This window comes from Cucurbita moschata, unplaced genomic scaffold, assembly GCF_002738365.1.
Source record: "Cucurbita moschata cultivar Rifu unplaced genomic scaffold, Cmos_1.0 Cmo_Scf00006, whole genome shotgun sequence".
Lineage (NCBI taxonomy): Eukaryota > Viridiplantae > Streptophyta > Magnoliopsida > Cucurbitales > Cucurbitaceae > Cucurbita > Cucurbita moschata.
This window is the reverse complement of record NW_019268522.1, coordinates 3262207-3288761: the sequence shown is the minus strand read 5'-3', so window position 1 is coordinate 3288761 and position 26555 is coordinate 3262207. Positions and strand designations below refer to the sequence as shown.

The window sequence follows — 26555 nt, the reverse complement described above, 5'->3', positions numbered from 1 at the left end:
ATTTGATTTTATGTTTATTCATTCGATTTGTTGTATTCGTACTGAAATTACTTTTACAATCTATTTATGTCGAGTTTCAATTGGTTATGAATTAGGGAAAATGAGGGTTCTTCGTATTGGTTAATCGAACATTAGGGTTATGTGGAAATTAGTTCAAGGTTGGGAGACTATCCGACTAGATATGCAATATTAAGAATTAAAAGTGACCTTGAGAATATAATGATTAAGAAAAATTTATAAGAATGGAAAGTTATTACTTATATCAACAAAGTTCACATTCTTTTTCGGTGGTTCAATTATAGGAACTTTAAAGTTAAGTGTGCTTTGTTTTGAGCAATTCTATGTCAACTTTGAAAATTTTCCTCAAAGTGTTCGAAAGAATCTCTATTGGGTATGCGAGAATAGTCTCCACTCTTGGAAATAAGAAAGTAAATAACATGACCATGTCGAAAAAAAAAATATATATTTTGAAACTTTTAAAATAATTGAATATTTTTATGAATTTAGCCTAAAAAAATTACAAGGCAATCAAAATTATTATCAAACTTAGTCTTAATTTCCCAAAAAAAAACAATGGGTTTCAAACAAATTTGATCATTTTTTTTTTTTGCTATAAAATCAAATTTTTTTTTTTTAAAAACGACCCGACCCGACCCGACTGTCTGACCCGATATCCTTCGTTCCCCGTTTTTTCTTTTTTAACCCGCCGGATTCTCGTTCGAACCCTGTCGTCCTCGCTCCTTCTCTGCAAATCCAAACTCCTCCATGCCGTCTTTCTTTCTCTCCGATCTGTCCTTAACCCTATTTGAAGCTTCCCCTTCACTATCTCCCTCTTCATAACTTCTCCATTAGCTACAAACTCCAGTTTCGCCTTTTCTCGATTTTCCTGTCTCGGAATCACTGTTAACCCATCCTTTTCTGTTAGTCTCTCACCTACTCGAATCACTGTTTCTGTGATTTTCCGGTTCACTTCTGCATCTTCTGCGATTTCTAGGGTATCATCTCTCTCTTTCTCTTAAACTTGTTGGATATGAATAATTTGGGTTGTTTTTTTTTAATCTAGCTGCACCGTTTTTCTTTTGTTTGATTTGTTTCGTTTTCGTTTACGGGTTGTGATTTGTTGTCCTGTGATGTTTTCAGATTCTTCATTTTTGGTTTTGTTTGTACTTAGGTGAATTTAGGGTTTCTTTAATTTAAAGTCCCCTTGTGTTGAGGATTGTTGGATGGAGTCCGTCATTAGCTAATATAGGGAATGATCATAAGTTTATAAGTAAGGAATACATCTCCGAGGCTTTTTGGAGAAGTCCAAAGCAAAGCCATGAGAGTTTATGCTCAAAGTGGACAATAGATTATGGTAGAGAGTCGTTATTACTACCACCGTGTTTGTGAGAGATGTTAAATTACGGCATTGAAACTTTGGGTTGGTGCTAATTTGGATCAAGATGCAAAGTGGACAATATCATAGCACTCCGAGGCTTTTTGGAGAAATCCAAAGCAAAGCCACGAGAGCTTATGCTCAAAGTGGACAATATCATAGCACTCTTGAGGCTTTTTGGAGAAGTCCAAAGCAAAGCCACGAGAGCTTATGCTCAAAGTGGACAATATCGTAGCACACCGAGGCTTTTTGGAGAAGTCCAATGCAAAGCCATGAGAGCTTATGCTCAAAGTGGACAATATCATAGCACTCCGAGGCTTTTTGGAGAAGTCCAAAGCAAAGCCATGAGAGCTTATGCTCAAAGTGGATAATATCATACCATGCTAGAGAGTTGTTATGCTAGAGAGTTGTTATTACTACCACCGTGTTTGTAAGAGATGTTAAATTACGGCATTGAAACTATGGGTTGGTACTAATTTGGATCATGATGTTTGTTGCCTTTCTTAAACACTTGAGATAACATTTCATATTTCTTAGACCAATTAGTTTTTCACTGTCTTTCTGGTTCTTTTAGGTAGTTTAAAGTCATGGCAACTCTGAAAGACCTTCTTCCTGCTGTTAAGTCAACCACTGTAACACACTATGATCATTCAAATGATCCATGGTTCAAGCAGCGGTTTAGTTCCTTAGAAACAGAGCAAGCTTCTGTTGTCAAGGCGAATCCGGTGCCGCCTTACATGAAGCGTGGGGGATTTGTTCCAAGGAGAGTTGAGGATTTCGGTGATGGTGGTGCTTTTCCAGAGATTCACATTGCTCAATACCCACTTGATATGGGTAGAGATAGATCGTCGAAGCCTGGAACGAAGATCCTTCCTGTTACGGTTGATGCGCATGGAAATGTTGCGTATGATGCTATTGTCAAGCAGAATGAGAATTCTAGGAAGATTGTGTATTCGCAACATAAAGATCTTATTCCGAAGTTTTTGAAAAATGATGAAGTGAGTGATGAAGATGATGAGTTGCAGAAAGAGATTGAAGAAACAACTGAGGAAACGAAATCTGCACTTGAGAAGATAGTAAATGTAAGATTGAGTGCAGCACAGCCCAAGAATGTAACCAAACAATCAATGGATTCGAAGTTTATCAAGTATAAGCCGTCTCAGCAATCGGCTGCGTTTAATTCGGGCGCCAAGGAGAGAATAATTAGAATGGTGGAGATGCCTGTAGATCCGATTGAGCCTCCGAAGTTCAAGCACAAACGTGTTCCTAAAGCTTCGGGGTCTCCTCCGGTGCCTGTTATGCATTCTCCTCCACGTCCCGTCACGGTGAAGGATCAACAGGATTGGAAGATTCCACCTTGTATTTCAAATTGGAAGAATCCAAAAGGGTATACAATTCCACTTGACAAGCGCCTTGCAGCTGATGGGAGAGGCCTTCAAGAAGTTCAAATCAATGATAACTTTGCAAAGCTATCAGAAGCACTGTATGTTGCAGAACAGAAAGCTAGAGAAGCAGTTGCTATGAGATCTAAGGTTCAGAAAGAAATGCTTATGAAACAAAAGGAGAAGAAGGAGTTGGAGCTTCGAGCATTGGCTCAGAAAGCTCGGTCTGAGAGAACCGGAGCTGCACCTCCTTCTGTTCATTATTCATCTGAGAGGGACGCAGTAGATACTTCTGAGATGAAAGGGGACTTCGAACGTGTCAGAGAAACCGAGAAGAATTTACCGAAGGAAACAAGGGAGGAAAGGGAAGAGAGGTTGCAGCGGGAGAAGATTCGTGAGGAGCGACGTCGGGAGAGGGAGAGGGAAAGAAGGTTGGAGGCTAAAGACGCAGCAATGGGAAAGAAGAGTAAGATTACAAGAGACAGAGATCGTGATATCAGCGAGAAGGTTGCACTTGGTATGGCTTCGACCGGAGCATGTCGAGAAGGGGAGGTTATGTATGACCAGAGGCTATTTAACCAAGATAAAGGAATGGACTCCGGATTTGCCAATGACGATCAATACAACATATACGACAAGGGCCTATTTACCGCTCAGCCTACTCTTTCAACCCTTTACCGACCTAAAAAGGACGCTGATTCTGATATGTATGGAGGTGCTGACGAACAGTTAGACAAGATAACGAAAACCGATCGCTTCAAACCAGACAAGAAGTTTTCAGGCACAGCGGAAAGGTCTGGACCTAGAGATAGGCCAGTTGAGTTCGAGAGAGAGGTTGAAGAAGCCGATCCATTCGGACTCGATCAGTTCTTGACAGAAGTGAAGAAAGGTAAGAAAACTATGGATAAAGTTGGCGCTGGTGGGACAATGAGAGCTGGTGCAGGTTCATCAATGCGAGATGGCTATGAGGGTGGCGGCTCTGGTAGAACTCGCATTGGATTTGAAAGAGGCCATTAAGGTACAATGCTATCAATTTCATCATGAATTTGAGTTATATTAACACTTCGGATTCTCTTCTATCTATAAAGAATTTCAGTAATTTTCTCAAGTGGTATTGCATTTGGGCTGTACTTTCTGGTGAAATATATTTGTTTGCACCCTTTATTGATTTTGCTATTATTCTTGTGTTCGGGAATGAGTTCTAAGTCATGATAGTCACTTAGCTTTTAGGATCACAAGTTTTGTTAACATTCATCTCTCGAGAATAGTTGGGATGCAGATAAATTGATTGAGTTTCTTTGACAATAAAATGTTGGATAAAACAATTGTCTCATGAAAATGGTAGATCTCCTTGCAAATAAGAAGACCAAATGGAGACCAGCATGTGGTACCTAGACAACGACGCGAGCAACCACATGATCGAAGATCAAGCAAAGTTCAAGGAGGTTGATGAGAATTTCATTGGAAACATGAAACTTTGTGATGGATCAATTGTACCGATCCAAGGCAAAGGATTCATCTTTTTCTAGTGTAAGAACAACGATCTACGTCTATTAGCCAAAACATATTACATCTTGAGTTTGAAGTATGAATATTATTAGCCTTGATCAAATGACGGAAGAAGGTTAGTCGACTCGTTCCTTAAGATACGACAGAAACAAAGTCCTGTTAATGAAGGTAAAATGGGCGTGGGATCGAATGTATAAGATACTAATAAAAGATCATCAATATCCTCCGAAAGTATTCATTAGAGTTGGTGGTGGGTTGGGAGAAAAAGGAACCGAAGAATAGAGCCAAGAAGAAACCAGAGACTACTTCAACCAATGAAGACCAACCCACAAGTCGGTGTGTTTCATTAAACTTATCATCTCTATCATCTCAACCTAGAAGGCCTCGAGGAAGGCCACTAGGGCGTAAGAAAAATGGGACATTAAACTTACCATCTCAACTAAATAAGCCTAGAGACGGCTTAAAAAGAAGGTTGCAAAACAAAGGAGTACCTTGGAAAACAAAGAAGTACCTTACAAGATGATGAAGTTCCTACGTAGTAGAGAGAAGCAGAAGAAATTGCATGGTGTGGAATTAAACTTTCTTATGAAGAAGACATTGTAAACACTATAGAGCAGTGTGCATATATTCTCACCAAGGTCCTAGCAAAGGTTAAGCGCATGTAGGAGTTGCTTGAAGTGAAGAATTTCAAGCAACGTCAAGACCCTAGCAAAGGTTAAGCCTGCACGGTGGAGTTGCTTGAAGTGAAGAATTTTAAGCAAAGTCAAACTTACGGGTAGAATGTGAGCAATAAGCTTGACTTTTTTGAAACCCTTTTAATATTTTTGAAACAAAATCTTAACCATTTCCATTTAAAACTAATGATAATAGTATTTTTGAACATTTTTAAAAGTTTAGGGTATTTTTTTTAGACTTTTTTTAAGTTTAAAAGAATTATTTAAATATTAAAACATTTTTGAGATAAGATACCAAATTTAGAGGTATTTTTATTTAGTTTTTTTTTTCAAATGTCAAATAATAATTCTACTGAATCAAAATTATTAGCTTATACATTATATCTCGAGTTTGAAGATGAATATTATTAGCCTTGGTGAAATGTAGAGTTAGTCGACTTTCTTAAGATATACGATAGAAACAAATCTTTGTTGATGAAGGTAAAATGGTCGCGAAACCGCATGTATAAGATACTAATGAAAGACCATCAACATCCTCCAAAAGTATCCATTGACGTATGTGGCAAGAATGGCAAGAATATAGCTAATAGAGCTAAGATACAGCTTAACCGCATGTATAAGCTTGACTTTTTTGAATCCCGCTTAAAAGTTCAAAGATATTGTTAAAACAAAATATTAACAGTTTCGAATCAAAATAACGGTAAGGGTATTTTAGACTTTTTCAAAAGTTTAAGGGTATTATTCAAACATAAGTAATTATTTTTGGGTTTTTGGTAAGTACATAAATGTCATTTTCTCTAAGCGAAACTTTAGCCTACAATTTTCTTCATCCTCTTTATTCAATCAAGTCATCGGTTCCCTTTCAGAGAATATTTTATGCTTTGTGTCGATATTATTGTCTACCAAATCATCCATCGCTGTGTTGCCCCATCGATACTAATGCATATCGATACAAATATTTGAATTGAATGAATGACCCATAAATCAAGAAAGGCATCTTCTCTAGAAATATAAAGGTCGGTAATGAGCTACCCAATCATTTACGTTACATTTTATATTCTCATTTTTTGGTCTCCATGCGTACACGTGGTTACTCTAAGATTAGAGACTTCGAGTTTAAGATATCTAGACAATTCCGAACATAACTTATTAGATTAGATATTTGTTAAGCTCTGAAGTAAGTGATCACTTTAGCCATAAGAAAATAAAGATATTTGTTAAACTCAGTATAATTCAGTATTGTTGACACTTATCATTTGGTATCAGAACATTTAGTCGACGTTCTTTGGTCGGCTCTAAAGATGAAATATTTTTACTTCGTTAAGTTAGCTTTATTCGTGAAATTCTGCAAGGATCCTAGAAGGACCTCTAGCTTTGCAAAATCCGGCATTGTTGACACTTATCATTTGGTATTAGAGCATTTTGTTGACGTTCTTTAATCGGCTCTAAAGGTGAAATATCTTTACTTCGTTAAGTTAGCTTTATTTATGAAATTTTGCAAGGATTCAACCTCTAGCTTGAACATTTGGTCGGTGTTCTTTGGCGACTCTAGAGGTGAAATATCTTTACTCCATTGAGTTAGTTTTATTTGTGAAATTTTGCAAGGATTCTAGAAAGATCTCTAGTTCTGCATAATCCAGCATGGTTGACGCTCGTCAAGAGTAGCTACTTATCGAGTGTTCCTAACACGGATCATTTCAAAAAAAAAAAAAAAAAAAATCATTTGATGATGGCAAGACGAGTGATGTACGTTCGTGTTGAATGAAACTCGACCACTAAAGCTATATTTTTCTTTCAAAATTCAATACAAACTCATCTAAATTTCCACAACAAAGGACATTCTTGCAACCAACATACAAATTAATTTTGTTGTTTTGTTTGTGAAAATATTTGATTCTTTGTACCACTAAAATTGTTCACCAACCATCCACCTTTATACGAACATAGACACCCTGAAATCCCTTTAATGAGCTACAACATCAGTACTTCTCCGACAACAAGTGATGATAATAATAAAAACTTTGAACTAAAATGAAAGGCATCTTAGGACAATCTTCGGTACACTCGATTCAATCACGAGGTTACATTAAGACACGACACCCTCCAACTCAGCCTACTTATAGCTTGTTCGAGAATGAGTATTGCATACGTACTTGAAAAGTCATTTCAAATATGAACGAATTAGAGCTCATTCTCAAATTTAGTTTATGCACATGCAACATAAGTATATGCTCGAAAGGAAACTAATGATTCGTTGATTGTTGAATAGTAATGGGATTGACTTCTCGGCTGAATTTACTTTTTAATTTTCAAGTTCATATTTTCTTTATGCATCTATTGTTCACGTTGAGGTAGTGGCACCGTTGTGAACTGATGTCTCCTCTACCACGTCGAATTCATCTTGAAAGAGAAGGGAATTGCATCGTTGGCTGTGTAACGGCCTAGATCCACTCTTTGGGATTTCCCTTTCGGGCTTCCCTTCAAGGCTTTAAAATGTGTCTGCTAGGGGAAGGTTTGATGTCTCTCCTACCATGTCGAATTCATCTCGAAAGAGAAGGGAATCGCATCGTTGGCTGTGTAACGACCCAGATTCACCGCTAGTAGATATTGTCCTCTTTGGGCTTTCCCTTTCGGGCTTCCCCTCAAGGCTTTAAAACGTGTCTGCTAGGAAAAAGGTTTTCAGCCACTTAGACATTTAAGACAACTTTATGAGGGATCGTTCCAATGGGCCCGAGCTTAATGTTTTGAGTCGATTGTTTTAGGGTCGAACCGAGCTCAACCTTGCAAACTCTTGAAGTCGTGTGTTGGCCTATGATAGCCCTATTCCTCTTGTGCCTTTTATAGAAATGTTACAATTTTAAATTGTCAGGGCTAAGTTACAATTCTCGATCTTTGTTTGAATTCTCTCAAAGACTATGATTTCTTTAATAAATAAAAACTATTTTTTTTTTAATTTTCTTATTTTTATTTTTAAAAATTAGGCATATAAATACTAGTTTTATTTATAGAATTATTTGATTTATTATATTTTTTTATTAGAAGAATTTCAAAATTTAAGTCAAATTTCGAAAATTTAAAAAATATTTTTTAATTGGACTAAAATTCATATAATTTCTTAGGTTATTGAAAAAACAACACAAATTTTTAAAAATTAAAATAAATAATTATGTTATTAAAGTTAATAATAATATTAGTAAAAAAAAAAAAAAATCTGTCAATGATTATTCAACTGTTTTTTTCTAAGACCATTCAATTTTGTCTTTTGGGTAAAATAAAAAAATATTAGTTCACAAATAAAGTATTTTGGATTCATCTGCTAGTGCTGACGTCATAAAAACATTAAAATACAAAAAAAATGTTTATTCATTTAAACCTATTATAAAAAAAAAAAATAGTGAAAAAGAGAAGAAACCCGAACTTAAAAGAAATATATAATAGAATATAGGTATCTTGTCTTTACACGTAAAATATAAAAGTAGCACAAGACTTGATTTTTATGAAATAATCACTGAGTGACCCACCGTTGGGGTTGAGGAATGCAAACACATGCAACATGAATGAGACCTATCATTTAAAGTCATATTCTCTTAGGCGGTTATCTAGTTCGGGTTATCGGATGTGTACTTACTACTCTACACACGGCCCATACGTGCGGACATGGACCCACCAAGCGGTTCGCACACCCCCTGAGCTGTTGTCAGACACCTGGAAGGAATAGCAACGGTTATAGCATCATGTTAAACATGACAATCATTTTCGTTTTCGTAAGAGAAAATATCTTGATGCATATGAACATACGTTTGTGCATGAGGTCCCAACATTTTACACCGTAAATAAATCAGGTAAGACAACCCTCCCTATTTTTATCAATTTCGTTTCGTTTATAGCATAGCCTTCGAAACATGTCTCAGGGATTGTACGTCATAAATCTTCTTATCTCAAAACATTTCGTTACATGTCATACATGTCACAACATATCATGCCACTTCATACGTTATCATAATTCGTCAAGGCATAATATGACATCTATTTGTATTTTAATGTTATCATAACATATCGTATTGTACAACACATCATGTGTAACGGCCCAGATCCACCGCTAGTAGATATTGTCTTTTTTGGGCTTTCCCTTTCGAGCTTCCCCTCAAGGTTTTAAAACGCGTCTTCTAGGAGAAGGTTTCCACACCCTTATAAATGGTCGTTTGTTCTCCTCCCCAACCAATGTGGGACATCACATCATATCATATCATTAAACATATCATATCATAAACACAATACACATATCAAACATATAACACGTGCAAGGCCACTGGACACGTGTGATCATGCATACCGATAGTAAGATTGAAAACTCGATAATATTAAATATGCCGAAAATGTATTATACACAAAATTGAAATTTCGATAATTCGATAACTTCCTAAACACCATTAAAAAAAACCCGTTTAGATTATTTTCAAATTAAAAATACTAATTACAATATAAATACTCACGAAAAAGTCTTAAGTTTATCCTTCTTCATTATAAATTCGAGCATCGTCTTTATTATTTCTAAAATTTATTGTAAACTTTATCGTAATTACATCTAATTTATTGTAATTTTATCGTAATTACGTATAACTCAATTTAATATATATATATAGAATAGATATATTTGAACTTCCTTGTCGTGTTAATTTTTTAATTATTAAATAGTAAAAATTTAAAGTTTAGTTCTTGAACTTTCAAAATTTTAACGGATTTTTAGCCCTATAAAAACTCCCGCATTCTGCCCCAATTTGCACGGAACCCATTTCCTCTCCATAGATAATATCGCAATCGGAATCCGCCGTCTCCTCCGGCCGTCCGCCCGATCCGCCGCCGATGGATAACATTCTCGATGAGTATCTGAAATATTGGGAAACGGACATGTTTCTGCTGACGGAAGACTCCGGCAGGTTTCTTTTCGGAATCCTTTGTTTTTTTAATTTATTTTAATTTTTTTTTAATATCCTTTGAAATTAGCGGCGGTTGGGGACTGGAGGAAGCATTTTACAGTGCTTACAATTCGAGCTCGCCGGACGGGAAGGTGTCGCCGTCGTCGCCGTCGGAGGCGTCGAAGAATATCGTATCGGAGAGAAACCGGAGAAAGAAGCTTAACGATAGGCTTATTGCTCTCCGAGCTGTGGTCCCCAATATCACCAAAGTGAGATTTTCATTTTTTTTTAAAAAAAAAAATAATAAATTTATAAACTTTTTTTTTAAAAAAAAAAATTATAAATATTATTTTCGCTTATAATTTTTCATGTTTTATTATTTATTTTTGTTTATATATTTTTAAAAACAAACCTAAATTTTGAAATTTTAAAAAATTGGTTTTTATTTTTAGAATTTGACTACAAATTTTAATATTTTCATAAATATTTTTGAATAACTGACAAAATCATAAATATTTTTGAAAAATTAAATAAAATTATATCAGTTCAATTTTAAAAAATAATAAAACATTAGAGACTAAATATAAATTAGCATAATTATTATTAAATTTATTTTTAGTTAAATTAGCCGTTCAGGGGCAATTTAGTCATTACGCATAATAACTTTTTAAAGTTATTTAATTAATAAAAATACAGTACTTTCCATTTTTAAAAAATTCCAATAATACCCTTAAAAAAACTAAAAATATTCTAAAATTTTCATCCAAGTTAAAAAATATCCTTATTTTAAATTTTTTTATTAATATTTTTAAAACTCACTATAAATATTTTTAATTTTACTAATTGTTAATAAAAATATTTTTAAAATATTTTTTTTTACAGGATATTAATATTTATAATTTTTCACATATATATATATATTTAAAGTTTGTGTTGGTGATGACAGATGGACAAGGCGTCAATAATAAAAGATGCCATCGTATACATCCAAGAGTTGCGAGCGGAAGAGAAGAGAATCGAAACAGAGATTTCCGATCTGGAATCAAGCGTAAACAACAATGGATCAAGAACCACAAATCAATGGAACGACGAAAACGGAGATCGAATTTGGACGAACATGAAATGGAATCGGCAAACAACTGACGCTTCATCGTCTTCCTCAATCGAAGTTCTCGATGTAAGTGAGTTTGAATCTCGAAATTTGAATTTCTAGGACTTTTTGTTTGTTTGATTGAAACTTCTTGTTGTTGTTAGTTGAGTGTGAATTACGTGGGCGAGAAGGTGATGGTGGTGAGTTTGACATGCTTACGTCGAGGCAACACAATTTTGAAGGTTTGGGAAGTGATTGAATCGCTGAAGTTGAAGATCATTACCGCTAATATCAGTGTCTTCGCAAACAAGCTCTTGAACACGCTCTTCATTGAGGTTAGTGTCAAATTGAAAGTTTAGGTTATGTTAGACGTTGTACCACTCGAGTAAGTGAGGGGTACATGGATTAACTACGACACAAAATGTGTATTCTCGATCAATAGGTCAAAAGTTTGAATTTCACGCCTCGAAAATTATTCCTTTTTCTCTATCCTCAGTCCTGTCCCTTTTCTCACTTTTATATGTCGGTTTCGTTTCAACTACTTTGTTTTTTTCTTCTAAATTTGCAATATTGCAAAAGCGGTAGGTCCATGATTTAGCTTTGTTCTGTCAGCTCGTGTTATTGTCTCCTACCTCCATATTGTCGTATCAATCTGAGTTGCCTAGCTCTAGCCCTCAATTAATTTAGGTATTATATAGGATTCCCATCCAACGGGATAAGCCAAACATTTCATACACGATGTTGAATTATCACAACAGTACTCTTGTAATTAGGAATCTCCTTAATCCTTAATAGTACTCTCATTACCTCTTTTAAGGGCAGTAGTGCCCGAAGCGGTTTAGGGTTGAGGGCTTAAGAAGTCGATATTTAGGAAATTTGTGTTCTGAATGGAGGTTTAAGAAGTTTGAATTACGAGATCGAGTTTGAAGGAATTGGTTTTGTGTGGTATTCTCGAGAGACTTATGGCTTTGTCTAATAAACTCCAAGTTTAGTTAATTTACGGGATAAACATGGGTTCAACATTGTTAAGGATATTTAGTGTTAAATTATAGTTTACCATATATATCATATTTGACCCTTATATTATCGACAAATATCTTGTATGATTGAGGATATTTAGTTTTTCATCACGGTTTATCATATGTATCATATTTGACCATTTATTATGGTCAAATATTTAGATATTTGACTCCTATCCTATTTGACCCTTTATTACAGTCAAATATTTAGATATTTGACTTTTATCATGTTTAGTATCATATTTGACCATTTATTACAGTCAAATATTTAGATATTTGACTTCTATAGTGCTTTATCGTATTTGACCATTTATTACAGTCAAATATTTAGATATTTGACTTTTATTTAGTATCATATTTGACCATTTATTACAGTCAAATATTTAGATATTTGACTTCTATAGTGCTTTATCGTATTTGACCATTTATTACAGTCAAATATTTAGATATTTGACTTCTATCGGGCTTACTTATCATATTTGACCTTTTATTATAGTCAAATATTTAGATATTTTTCATTGTAATTATCATATGTATCATACTTGTCCTCCTATTATATACAATATCTTGTATTCATTTATTGTTTTTTCTGTATCCTTAGTAATTTATTTGATTATTTAAATGATTATAAATAGAGAACTTTTATCATCATTGAAGGTTACTCCTCGATATCGTATATCTAATATGAAAATATTGGACTTTTACAGGCCGAGAGAGAAGAAGAAGAGGAATTGAAGGTACAAATAGAAACTGCCATTGCACATATGGGTTGAACTTTTTTAAGACTTTGGTCACATGTTTCTGAAGCATTCATTTATCGAAGTCGTTAAATGATTATTAATAAAACAACTCATGGTATGATTCAGATCTTTGAGTTTAGAAGTAAGTTTTCTAAATTTATGTTCATCATGATGAAATTATTTACGTTCGAGAGTTTTTTTTCTTCATGATCTACTAGTTTGTAGAACTATAAATTTTCTTAAAAACAATTGGGTTGGTTTTGTTATTGCACGAGCCACGAGCAACGTTCAACAACAATTAATTGAGTGACAACCCGCTTAAAAAATAAAATCTAGGAACAATAGCTAAAACATTAAACTTGTGTCTCAATATGCTACCTTCTAATGTTAGATTTAGTCATACTATTCAATAGGCCAGTTTCGTAGGCAAGGGAATTGTACGGGCGTTGATGGTTGTGTTGCTTCCGTGATAGTCGTATGTCATGATGTGGTAAAGCTCGATGATCGTATGTCAAAGTGACTCGACTTTACTGATTGGGTCGTAATTGTTGGATCGGTATGGCAACCCTAGAGGGGGGTGAATAGGATTTTAACGATAAAAGTGTTTAAACGTGATTAATTTTTCTAATGATGAAACTTTTTACAAATAAGTAGAAGATGATAATTACTAGAACAAAATAATTCAAGTCAAAGTGCCTCTTGTGAATTTGAATAAACAACTTTCTCGACTCTTTCCACGGATCAGAGCCAAACCGCTACACAACTCTTTTTACGAGTTTAAGAGCAAACTCAATCTTTTTCACGTAGGATCAGACCGGTACAAGTATTTGAATTTGGTAGTAACACACCACAATTCTCTCAAAGAGTAGATTTACAATTTAAAGTACTCAGAACTATTTTCTTTAAATTTGAAGTACTCACAACTATTTTCTCATATTATAATAAAAAATCTCTTTCAAGAATAAGATGAATAAAAATAAAACTGGAAGCTTGGAGAGAACAACAAACTAGGGAGACGTAGAAAAGTGGTAGAAATTAATATTGACCGTTGTATTGTGTTAAGAGTAATGAATTAAAAGTAAATAAATAAATAAAAAAATTTAATTCATTTATTTAACTTTTTTAAATATAATAATGATAAAAACTTAGGGGAGTAACTGTCAAATTAAAATTTCAGAATTTATTATAAATATAATAATATAATAATAATAAAAAGTATGTGAGTAAAATTTTAAAATATAATAATATAATAATATAATATAGTAATAGTAAAAATGAATGTGAGTAAGGTTAGATTCAAATTTATATTACGTAAAAATCATTTTATTTAGAAATATAATAATAAGAAAAATTCCACCCTTCGATGCTCTTCTAAAATTATAAGTGTCATACTTTGATATATTTTGATTTGTCCATCATTTTAGTTTTGCTGCCACATCATCACGTCGGGTATATTGTCTCGACTGTAATTTCTTCGTTTTAGCTCTGATTTGAGTAATTAAAAAGTGGTTGAAATTGTTATTCTCAACCGTATGGGGTCGACCATTCAAAATACTGAAAATAGTTAATAGTTAAAAGTAGTTTGTTATTATGGTCGATTGAAATTAATTAAAATGAGATCAAGGGCCATAAAACCCACAGTAATTCCCATCAATTCGGGTAAAATCCACTAAAATTTCCACACATGTGCCTCGTAAATTTGGTACATGCATATAGTAACGATAAGAAAAAATTAGTTTAGATTTAGAAAACTCAGATCGTTCTAATATAAATGACTATTTTCACTTTAATAATATAAAAATTTAACACCAATTTGAACATATCTCAATTGACATACTATATATAGATTAAAATATTTGAATATCTTCATCTAAACTACAGGATCAGTCCTTGAATTTCGAAGTCGGTCTCGATTTGGCCCCAAAATTTTGAAAATTACAGATTTAGTCTCTAAAATATATATATCTTTCTAAATTTATAAATTTATTGAACATATTTTATTAGAAATAATTCAATTTAAATCTAATAAAATTGAAAATTAAATACTCCATTCCATTTTTAAATGGGCCGTGGTGTTGGCCCATTAAGGGTCTAACAGATGGCCCAATTATCAATACACAGCGGCCCAATCTACCGACTAAGTCCGTCTTCATCGATACAATGAAATGCTTCGAGTCCGACGGACACAATCTGGTTTCCCAGCTCAAGGCGTTTCTTTCTCTCTATCAAATCTTCCGTTTTGCTATCAGAATTTCAACAATTCTCGATTCTCTTCTTCTACACAAGCCTTGCAATTCCAGTTTTCATTTGCAAAATCTTTCAAACAAAATACCCAAATTGCTCGATCAAGATCTCCGTCGCTTTTCCTCCATCGAAAGAGCTTTCGATCAGATTGAAAAGCGTTCTTCAATTGCCCCGTGTCGAAGGCAGGTAGTTGCTGTTGAAGAGAAGAACTCTGGAATCATAACCTTCAATTCTGAGATGGATTGGGTTTAGGGTACAGAATGATTATTGGGTATTTGAGTTCGGGGCTCTGATTGTTTAGCCATGTGGTTTTCCTTCTGGAGATCCAGGGATCGATTCTCGTTGGAAGAACTCAGGTTTGGAACTGAATTTTAGATAATTTGTTGGTTTTTACTATGTATGTTTTGCTGGGGCACCGTCAGTATGACTGTTAGCTACTCAACACTGCCTCAATTGCTCAACTGGAAAACTTTCTTTGTCAATGCTAATTCTTACCTTTGCTGGGTGTGATTTATTTTATTTTTTCTCTGGTACCACCGTAGTTTTCGTGCTGGGTTTGTAGTTTTGTTATGGACAAAATATGGAAATAGAATCAATCTTTTCTTCACCTTTTTCTTGGTGTTTTCTTTGGATCATATCTTGTGACTTCTAGTTTGTAAAAAGGGTATATCAGTTAGGAGGGGGCTAGTAGTGGAGGGATATCTTCTTTGAATACCGTCAGCCGTATTATGGCACTGATCAGAGGGAGTACACGAGAAAAATCTTAACCTTCTTGGGAACTTTGAACTTCCAAATAGCCTTGCACAGTAAGGGAGGGTGGGCTGGATTTTCATTCTCTGATTGGTGACGTTACCAAAGATTTAGAGGATAGGCCTCCCAAGTCGTGAATGCGTTAATGTAAGCATCTTGGATGCCACTAAATGTGATGGTGCTTAGAAGGAGGATGGAAAACCAAGCTTTTATTAGGAAAAATGAAAGAATAGAAAAGAGTAGAAGAGAGTTGAGGTTACAACAACCTTTTACAGCCAAGTTAAATCTATATGCTCAAAACCCCAATTCAACATCATTTATTACTTTCGAAGGAGCAAGAAATGCCGTTTTAACTCTTCTGGGGGTTTCCATTCCATCTCCTTGCAATTGAGATCATCCCAACATCTTTTTATGGTAAAGCTCTTTAAATCTACAAAAGAATAAGGAAGGAGTGAAGCCAAAAGAGCTCATAAATACCATTGCCCTTGTTGAATTTATGAAAAAAAGTTGAGCATTTGCTCTCATTGAGAAATGAAACTACAATGTCGAGTTTCCAATGACTATGTGCCAAATTCTTCTTGAGGTATAAATAGATTTTTGAAGGAAATCTATGATCTAGGTGTAGGAGGATATTTACTGGTTAAGGATAGGTGTTTAGAAAATCTATTGGAGATTTATGGTTAGAAGTATGGGGGATTCAACCAACTTACTCAGAATATTTCTTTGATGGAAGCCCCTTTGATGAATGGTTATTATTCTTGGGCTAAAAATGAGATAGCAACCTTTTCTCTCTTTAATCACTGATATTTTCTTTTTTGACTTCAATGTGGGGGGAGGGCAGTTGAGGGTATATTGGTTGACTTTGAAATTCTATTACCTCAAATGAATGTAATCTAAATTCATCTATTTAAGGATTTTTGTAATTATCTGCCGGGTCGTACTATTTTAAACTGGAGTCTCTCTTCGTATAGCTAGCTGTTTGGCTGCTTTTGGTGGCTTTCTTTTTGTATTCTTTTTTGTTTACCCTTCTTTGCTATATTTTGGGAGGACGAATGGCTCATATTTGAGTGGAAATTTATTTTCTAGAATGTTGGAAGAATGGATGTTGTTGAATACTGACTTTTAATATTATATTTAAAATAATAAAAAAAAGCTCAATTAACGAATGCCCATAACAAAGATTTTAACCTAACCAAGTTCTAGAGCTCATCTCTAGATCTCTTAGAATCTCTAAAAATCTTACTGTTCTTCTCTAGCCATGTACCCCACACAATAGCAAAAAAACTAGGTCTGGTGTATCCAATAACATAGTTACAAGCTTCTAAGAGGTCTAAAATACAAGTCCAGAGTCAGGATACTATATTGAACTTAAGTGCCCAACTTATACAGTCTGAAAGCCATCGGGGAAAAAAACTTGAGGTTCTAGTGAACATTTAGATATATTTTACTGGATATTTTTTAAAAAAGGCTTGACTGAAAGGGAAAGGGTAGGGGTTGGAAAATGGGATTTTGGTGAAAGCGCTGAATCGGAATCCACAATGAGAAAGATAGACAACCGACTAGATATTAGGAAATATTTTCCTTATTCAAAGGGATTACATAAATATCTCTTAATTACACAAATATTCCTTAATAGTGATTCCATCAATAGGGATGTCATCTCACTGAACATTTGAGTATACATACTGAAAAATACAACGCAAAATCTCAAGTCCAATATAGATATACAATGAATATTCGTCTACTTACTAATAAGAAAAGAAAAAGAGAAAGGAAAGCAGAAGAAGAAGAAGAAGAAAATGAAAGAAAAAGATAAAGGAAAGACAAGATTATTGGCATAGATATTTGATCTGGATAGATTCATTTTTTTAAAACTTTAGTAGGGACCAAATATTCCAAAGCTCCTACTCTATACATTTCCACATCATCTTAAATTCATCATATTTATTGTAAAACATAACTAATTTTAATCCTTTTGTGTGAAATGATGTTCTTGTTATCTTAAAAACGTTTTTACAGTACATGTTGCTTGTTCAGGACATGATAGGCTTTGCATCATATTTCTTGATTCTGTTTCACTTCAAAAAAATTGTTAAATTTACTGGGACACAGGTATTTAACTGATCAGCTGCTAAAGATTCAAATAGTCAATGAGGTTAATAAGGTAAAAAAATGCTTCTTGATTTTTCCTTTCCAGTGGTAATGTGTTAAATAAGAATTTTCATGGATATGTAATAGCACTATTTAATTATATACCTGGATGAAGGATTTTGTTGTTGAGGCGCTGCGATCGATATCAGAGTTGATAACTTACGGTGACCAGCACGATGCATCATTTTTCGAGTGAGGCTTTTTTTTTTATTGCTTATTGTTTCTAGGTAAATTTATAATATTCCAGAACTTTTATGTACTTCTGGCTGTTTTCAGGTTTTTCATGGAGAAGCAGATCATGGCAGAATTTGTACGAATTTTGACAATTAGCAGGACTGCAAGTGTTTCACTTCAGTTGTTGCAGACAATGAGCATTATAATTCAGAACCTTAAAAGTGAACATGCTATATGTAATTTTCTGAATATAACTTCGTAAACGGATTCAATCTTCCTACTTCTGTTTATGGAATTGACCATTTTGGGTCTCTTGCAGATTACCTATTCAGTACTGAACATATGAACAAGCTAATAACATATGCATTTGATTTCCGGAGTGATGAGTTGTTGTCTTACTATATATCTTTCTTAAGGTTTGTTTTGAATTGTTTGCATTTCCTTACAACAAAGTAGTTTCTTTTACATATAGTTTTTTCTTGGTATTATCTGCTTTATTTTTTTGGTCATCTGACAACTATGAATATGTTCTCATGGTTTTTATAAGAGCAATTAGTGGAAAGCTGAACAAGAACACAATCTCCCTTCTTGTGAAAACTCAAAAGGTAAGTTTTGCTTGTTATACATATTGTGTTCAATCTTTTCAAGTATTATTTTTATCACATTTAATATGTATGCTTGTTATCACATTTAATATGTATCATTTGGGGCAGATGCTAAAACTACTTTATGTCTCAATTATAAATGTGTTTGTACATTTGCTAAAGCATACGGGTCAACAGAAGGAGAAACATGTCTATGATATTCATTTCACAAAAGGATCGATGGATATTCTAGAAACAATCATGAAAATGTTAAAAGTAGTGTGGGTTAAATAATGGAATTTTGTCAAACAATTCTTGGACTTTGGGAAATAAATCTTGAAGACGATATATTGATCAGAGTGAAGTGTTATAATATCTATTATTATGCATAGTTGTCCATTATTGTTATTGACCATTCCTTCACTTTAGGGTTCTCTTGCATACTTATGTTATGTGATTCTCTAATCTAAAATACAATTGAGTATTTTTTTCCAATATTGAATACATAAAGCTCCTGAGGAGATGATATTATTAGGGTCAAAAACATATATCGATGAGAATTTAGATTTCATTAGAAGAGGAATGTACAGTGGATGACAAGGTTACAATAATGATCTCCACTTGGTAACAAACCTGTAAGCTTGTAAGTACAAAAATGTTCAGACTTTAAAGACCAAAACGACACAATGTAAGGCTGTCACTATAAAAGTGTTTATACTTTAAAGGCTATAGTTATTAGGGATATGTGGGTGTTTAACTAGCAAATTCTTATAGCAAATTCTTCAATTCAATTTGATTATGCTTTCTACTAAAGTCAAACACTCGAGTAATGATATCCTAAAAAATTTATATTTTGTTTTCTGAGAGTTGATAAGCTGACTTGTGGTGATGGCATGGAAGGAATTGGTTTGGAGTGAAGTAATGCATCCACTATTGGATGAGAAAACCAAGTTGACTGACTAAAGCTGACCGAACCAACCTCGGTCAGTTGGTTTTGCATATTAAAAGCTTACCATTGGTTGATCAGTGAGCCCGAAAAGGGCTCACACTGTCCAAAATGATTGGAAAAAGAAAAAAAAAAAAAAAGAAAAAGAAAAATGTCATGCTGCTGCAGCAGCTACTCGGGAATTTATTTGTTTACTATTTTTTTTTCCTAATTTCCTCAATCTCTATCTCTCGCTCGTGTCCTTCAGATTTTGAGTCCTTTTCTCCCTTTCTCCTTCTTTTGTTCTTTTTCATCCTTCTCTCCTTCCTTTATTCTTTCTTGTCTTCTCCTTTTCTTTTCTCTTTTCTTTTTCTTCTTTCTTCTCCCTTTTCCTTCTTTTTTGGTTTCGTTCAGTTCATGAAAGTCATGAAACTTACCAAAACCAACCTACTGCCAGTATGAATGGTCAGTCAGTGTAACCAACCTCTCCAAAACCGATTGTTGGAAACCAATATGTTGATGGTCAGTGCTGGTTTGAACCGAAAACCAACGCTGACGGACTGATGATCACCCTTAGATTCCATTGCATGCAAACCAACAAGTTGATTACATACTTTTCTTTACTTAATCTTGTAGGAATAGTAGTATTTGTACCATACGTTAAAAAAGGAAAGGTCTTTAGCGGCTAGCAGGACCACTATTTTGTTGCTAATTGAATTTATACAGCTGCATATGGAAGATGCAATTAAGAAACACATTTATGTGACAATCAATTTTCAATTATAAAGAGAGGATCTGCCTAATTCCCAACAGTTAATACTTTTATTTAGGATAGGTCTCTTTATTAGACATTGTTCATACTAAGTATATGGTTTTTGTTCACAGATTGTTGGTAAATGTGTACTTGTGATTTTGTTCTTACAATGAGATTTTTCCATGTAGGATAAAGTAGTATCTTTTCCAATGTATGTAGAGGCTATACGGTTTGCTTTTCATGAAGAAACTATGATCCGCACAGCAGTTCGGGCTTTGACGCTTAATGTATACCATGGTTAGTTTGTCTTTGCGACTATTTCCTTATATACTTCTCTGATTAATAATATCATGGTAAGTTGATAGGCTTCGTAATGTCCTAATTTTGATTTCAGTTGGAGATGATTATGTCAATAGATTCATCACCAGCCCTCCTCATGGAGAATATTTCTCAAATTTAGTTAACTTTTTTAGGAAGCAGTGTATTAAGTTGAATGAGTTGGTCTTTGAGACAGTGAGGTAAGAACATTTTTATTTTATTTATTATTATTATTTTAATTATTATAGGATTGCATAGAAGATAACCATGACTTTAAATGTCTATTTGGTTACAGAAGCACTGAGCTCTCAACTTCTACAATTCTTGCTGCTGTAGATGAAATTGAAGACAATCTATACTATATTAGTGACGTTATTTCTGCAGGGATTCCTGACGTGGGAATGTTAATAACTGATAACATCTTGCGACACTTAATATTTCCTTTGCTTCTTCCGTCTTTGAGGATAGAGGCTGTTAATGTATGACATTTTCTTACTCTCTCCTCATCCTTTATGTCATTTATTTTTAAATCATACACTTAACAACATTGCGATCACGTCTTATTTCAACATTTTCTCTGATAGGAGTGTTTTTGGCATTTTGATAATAATTGTTTTGATTAGAAACAATTTATTGAAATTCCAAAAGGCAAGGATAAGACAACCTCTCATTAGAAAACTAAAAAATGGGGTAATTACTGACAGTATATGTCCATCTTATCTCGAAAGTAGCCTTAGCTAAGGAACTCCACCTAAGGCCCTAGGAGAAAACTTTGCAAGCGTTATATTGTCTTATACTTCCTTTATTCACTGGCCATTCAGATTCCTCATTTCTTTATTTTTCTTCTTTTTATTTTTTATTTCTTATTTTTTGAAAGCGAAGCATATTGCTTAATGTAATGAAATATACAACTCTAGAACTTGTAATCTATCCTTCTCATGCTAGAATGTTCACGTCTCTCTTCCCCTTCTCCCATTTCCTTTCTTCTCACTCTTCCCCTCTCGTCAGCCACTATCCTTGCCCTTCCAGCCATGCCTCAACACCCTTTTGAATGTATTCTGGTACACATTAAGTTCGTGAATGATGCCACTATCAAGCCTATCTTTCAGGGTCGAAAGAAAGACCATTTCCATAGTAGTGAGCCCAAGAATACCAACATTTTCTGTATTATAGGAACCACAATCAACCTAATCTTTTCCCTCACAGTTGCTAAATATTCCCTATCTTGGTTCCATGCTTGCTTCACTAGGCTGTGTGTTCTTTCATTATACTCAAAAGTACTTCAATGAAAAGAGGGTTGAGGAAAATGTTATTTGGGTGGAAAAAATCTTACATATTCGGGCAATTTGGGCTTGGACTTTAGAGAACCAGCAAAATCTTGCAACAGGAAGATAGATGGGTTTGGGTTTAGAGAATGATGGGTTGTTCTTCACAAACCAAGAACCTTGCATATTCGGGCAATTTGGCAAATGGTGATTTTTGCTCCCAGTTACGAACAAGTTGTTCTCCCGGAAAAGTCCAATTCTTTGTTTGGGAACTTGGCCATACTTGTATGAACACCTTCGACAAACTTCAACAAAAATCTACATGGATTTCCATTTCTCCTAGCTGTTATCTTTGTTTAAGGAGCAATGAAACACAAAGTCATCTTTTTAGTGATTGCCAATATGCATCTGCCATCTGGAGCTATTTTTAGCAAGCTTTTGCTGGTTCACTGCTCGTTTAGGTGATATCTATACACTTCTCAAGTAGGAAAAGAAGATACTTTGCACAACTCTTTATTTGCTTTCTTATTGAATTTATGGTTGGAAAGGAATTCTCACATTTCACAATAAGCAACAACGCATTGGTTCCTTCATTGATTCTATTATTTACCTTGCTATTTTGTGGAGTAAACATTATCTTCCCTTTTGTGATTATAGTTTGACAACCTTCATAGTCTCAGTGAGGTGTTTATTGCAGTTATCTTTTTGATAGGACTTGTATTTATTTCATACATCAATGAAATGGTTTCAGTTTCCTACAAAAAAAAAGAAAAAAAAAAAAGAAATGAAATATACAAAAATATAATTGAGATTGCAAAGAACCCTTCCAATTAGTACAAATCTTACTAAGGGAGTAAATACAATAAGAGTTTGTCTAGTTTGCCCCAAGAGCTGCTGTGTGCAAATTGAGGTAAAATGGGAATGTAGTTGATCTCCTTGCCGAAAGTTTTCTGTTATTTATTTCAATCCAAGTTGTCTAATGTAAGCTTCTGATCAAGTTCTAACATAAATATTTGGATTGCCTTTTGAAGAGATTAATCACTATATTGTTATGAAGAGAGGTATATCATCCAGAAGCCTGAGTAATAGACTACTAGCCTTCTAAAAAGAAGAGGCAATGACTCATATATATATGGTTCTAGGGACGCGTTGTTCAACTTGGGGAGGCAGCAATTATTTGGGGAGAGAGCAGTAGGAGGGTTTTATTTTTTATTTTTTATTTTGCATATAATCCATATGTTTATCTTGCTTATGATCTCCTCCTAAAGAAAAAATTTAACTTTGGTGGGAAATTTATCTTTCCAAATTACTTTAACATAACCATGGTAGAAGGAGGTACTCTTTGTAGCCAAGAAGTGATGATGAGACATAAGAAAAGGATCCTGTTGGTCAAGAGGCCACTCGAGGAGTCTTCCGATGAAAGGAGATTATTCCCATGATGGTTGGTACAAAATCCTCCAAGCTTTGGGAACTCACTGACGTTCCTTCTCCTTGAAGCCCTTTACATCCAGTTAAAGCTCTATTGAAATGAAAAATATAAATATCAAGTATGTTACCAATAGGATTGGTGCGTATTTGGATTCTTTCAGCTCTCTTTCCAACCATGGGGTGTGGGAAAATGTATTAAAAACCAGATGGTTCATTCTTATGGTGGGTGGATTAAAATCAGGAACCTCCTTTTTGATTCTTCAGAAAATCCACAAAAATCGATGTCTTGCTACTTTAAACATTCCAATGCTCAATCGATTTTATCACTTGGTCCCACCATAGTAAATCTTTCAATTTTTCTTCTCTCGTGTTCAGGTGCAAAGATTTCAGCAGTCCTCAGCTGGAATGCTTCCCAGGACAATCTCTTATTCACTTCCTGTCATGCTCAAGATAGGTAATTTCAGATAAGGTCCCACTGCCTTCTGGTTTGAAAATATATGATTTAGTGAACCCAAATTCCTGGATCTTTGTGATTAACGATGGATAATCATTCTTGCCAACTGACAGCTTGGACATTTCCTTATGTGCTACTACTTAAAGGCCTTGGAGTGAAATTGTAGGACCAATATTATTTTGGCAAGATAAGTCACAAGAAGCTAAGTATTCCAAGGATGTTGATAAGTTGGATTCTTTGGAGGAGGTTTGTGTTCTCTCCCCAGTGGATTTTGATGTTAGAAAATCCCTGGAAATAACTCTTCATGATCCTACTTGAAAAGAAGCTACATCATGGAATCATCACTATAAGAAACTGTGGCTTCTTGATGGAAATGAAAACTCTCTTTATTTCCAAATATCTACTCTATGAGAACTGAGAAGAAAAAAGTATCATATGGAGCTCATAGATTCTAGTGCCAAGTTTCTGAGTTTGAATAGAAAATAGAGAATCCTGATTGTTTTTTGTTTTCTTTTTCCAACTTTATATCAAAGATAATTAACTTAAATTGGATCCTCCTTAATCTTAACTGAGACTTTCGGTAGTGCTGATTCAAGCTCTTGGCTGGGAGTGCATGTGAGGAAGAGGAAATTAGAGGAGCTTCAATTCACTCAGCAATAAGATACTCCTGTGGATTCTCAATTGATTTTTTCAAAAAGACTTGGAGCATCTTTATATGGGACTTCATTGACATGTCCAAGATATGTCCAAGATGTACATACATACACACATACATACATACATACATACATACATACATACATACATATATATACATATATATGGTTAGTGCGTTCAAATCCTTTTATGGCCACTATAATTTCTAGTTTTTCTATTGTTAGAACAAAACCCTCTACCTGGCTACATCCATGCCTTGCACTTGTGTGAGAGAATCTCGAGTCATTTCAGCATGAGCTAGTTATTAAATCTGAGGTAGGTAATGAATTTTAATCTCTAAGAATTCTTAGTGGTTAGGCTTTGAATGCTTTTAGGTTATTTATCTAGCTGCCTTCATAAGCGGATTGTTCCTTTTTGATAAATTGTACTGTTTTTCAAGTTCAGTCTCATACCTGTATCATTTATGAGTAAACAAATCTTATCTACTTCATAGCATTTTTTTTTGTGACCATTGGTAGTTTGAACTTTGAACATCCAGGGAATTCATATTGGAGCTGTCACTTCTCTGTATTTGCTTTGTTGTATTTTGCGCATAGTTAAAATTAAAGATCTGGCGAACACCATCTCTGCTGCCTTTTTCTGTCCATTGGATGCCTTCTCCCGACACTGTGAAGACGGACTTAATGGGACTATGGCTCAATTATGTTGCGAAAATAATAGCAGCAACTCATCCGGGAGTGATAGCAATGTGAGGCAGCCATTGGATGCTGAATCTTTAAGAAAAGAAGTATCGGATTCATCTGCTTCTAAACCTGAGTTAGAAGATGGGACTGTGAAGAATGGTTGTCCCGGCTCCCACTTGGAATTAAGGTAACATTTTATGCCAATTATAGCGAGCTTAAAGTTCTCGTGTCATTTTAGCCGTATTCAAACACCCATTTACAATTTTCAACTGTAAAAGAGGTTTATGACTTTAAATGATTAATCAAGAGAAAATGATTTTATGGAAATTGCTTCATGAAGTCTGCAAGTTATGATATCTGAAATCACAATGGTCTATTTTGCTTGCCGAAAGAATTTGATAGCTAGTATTTTGCTTCCAATTTTATTTATTTTTCCTACACTTGTACTGCTGTAGAGTTTTTTAAATTTCCTTTTCTTTTCATCACCTCATCCTTTTCTTTTCATCACCTCATAGGATGTGTCGCTCTCTTGCAATGTTTTGTACTTCATGTTTTTTTTATTGTGTTGGATTCTTAGTGATCGAGGCCTAAAGAGAGACTGTGAAACCTAACAAGGATATGTACATTCAAGCTTTTTGATCCAGTTACACTCTCCTTACCTTTGGGTATGCTGACCCCTACACCTCATAGAATGTGTCATATAGCCAAGGGTGACACATCCTTTGTGGATGAATACCTTAAAGCAAGAATGCAACCCCTTACTTCTCCGAGATTCAAAACACTCCACAAGTTTGATGACTAATCAACTTGAATACTTCTTAAAACATGCCATTCGACTTCACACAAGAATAACTGACCATCACAACACAAGACAAAAGATCTTTCACAAGACAAAAAGATCTTTTGGATTATTTTAATTTTTTTTTGGAGTCTTGAATTAGACGAGCTACTCTTATAGACTCATAGAATCAGCAAGAGCCTGACTTTTCTCTCTGTACCTCTCCCATGCCATGCCTTTCCCACTGTTCACGTCATTGAAGACCTCTACTTCTTATCTTTTTTTTACTATATGATATTCTTGTAGGGAAATGAAACTTTTTTGAAGAAGTGAAATGAGACTAATGCTAAAAAAAAGCACTCATACTAAGTCTAAAGAGGAGATGAAAGTATCCCCTCTACGGTTTCATGTACTTCCCATTGGTTTTTACTTTATCAATGCTATTATTATTTTAAAATTGTAAAAGAGGATTTGATTTCCTTTTTATATTACTTTTCTTTAGTTATTGTTTTATTTGAGTTGGATTGACCAGCATGTTAGGGTTTGACTACTGTACTTTTTTTTTTTTTAACAAGAAACAAAACTTTTCATTGAAGAAATGAAAAGAGACTAACGCTCCAAAGATAGAAACTCCATATAGAAGTGTAAAGAAGAACATTACAAAAAAAAAAAAAAAAAAAAAAAA

At 34.3% G+C, this 26555-nt stretch overlaps 3 protein-coding genes across 7 annotated transcripts in view; all 3 read left to right on the top strand.

The window, feature by feature from the left end:
• Window positions 1-714: 714 nt before the first annotated feature.
• On the top strand, window positions 715-4383 carry LOC111444192 (SNW/SKI-interacting protein-like). 5 transcript variants are annotated; one of them, XM_023082191.1, is made up of 3 exons: window positions 715-995; window positions 1950-3775; window positions 4103-4383. In XM_023082191.1, exon 2 carries the CDS (start codon window positions 1963-1965, stop codon window positions 3772-3774), a length of 1812 nt encoding a protein of 603 aa, XP_022937959.1. In that variant the 5' UTR covers window positions 715-995; window positions 1950-1962; the 3' UTR covers window position 3775; window positions 4103-4383. The 5 variants fall into 5 exon arrangements, with proteins under 5 accessions (XP_022937959.1, XP_022937956.1, XP_022937957.1 ...); XM_023082188.1 differs by having other exon boundaries at window positions 4073-4383; XM_023082189.1 differs by lacking the exon at window positions 4103-4383 and adding an exon at window positions 3846-3946 and having other exon boundaries at window positions 1950-3788.
• A 5388-nt stretch (window positions 4384-9771) lies between these two features.
• LOC111444452 (transcription factor bHLH35-like) lies at window positions 9772-12738 on the top strand. The gene is made up of 5 exons (XM_023082548.1): window positions 9772-9877; window positions 9945-10125; window positions 10803-11033; window positions 11111-11281; window positions 12673-12738. The coding sequence occupies exons 1-5, from the start codon at window positions 9804-9806 to the stop codon at window positions 12736-12738; spliced, it is 723 nt and encodes a 240-aa protein (XP_022938316.1). The 5' UTR covers window positions 9772-9803.
• Window positions 12739-14887: 2149 nt separating this feature from the next.
• LOC111444138 overlaps window positions 14888-26555 on the top strand; it is an 18059-nt gene continuing 6391 nt past the window's right edge. Inside the window, exons 1-10 of the mRNA XM_023082115.1 lie at window positions 14888-15305; window positions 17812-17863; window positions 17966-18042; window positions 18127-18260; window positions 18344-18440; window positions 18572-18629; window positions 20476-20584; window positions 20682-20805; window positions 20901-21084; window positions 24948-25279. Of these exons, the coding sequence (XP_022937883.1) occupies window positions 15253-15305; window positions 17812-17863; window positions 17966-18042; window positions 18127-18260; window positions 18344-18440; window positions 18572-18629; window positions 20476-20584; window positions 20682-20805; window positions 20901-21084; window positions 24948-25279 (1220 nt within the window). The 5' untranslated portion in view covers window positions 14888-15252. The remainder of the gene's footprint in view (window positions 15306-17811; window positions 17864-17965; window positions 18043-18126; window positions 18261-18343; window positions 18441-18571; window positions 18630-20475; window positions 20585-20681; window positions 20806-20900; window positions 21085-24947; window positions 25280-26555) is intronic.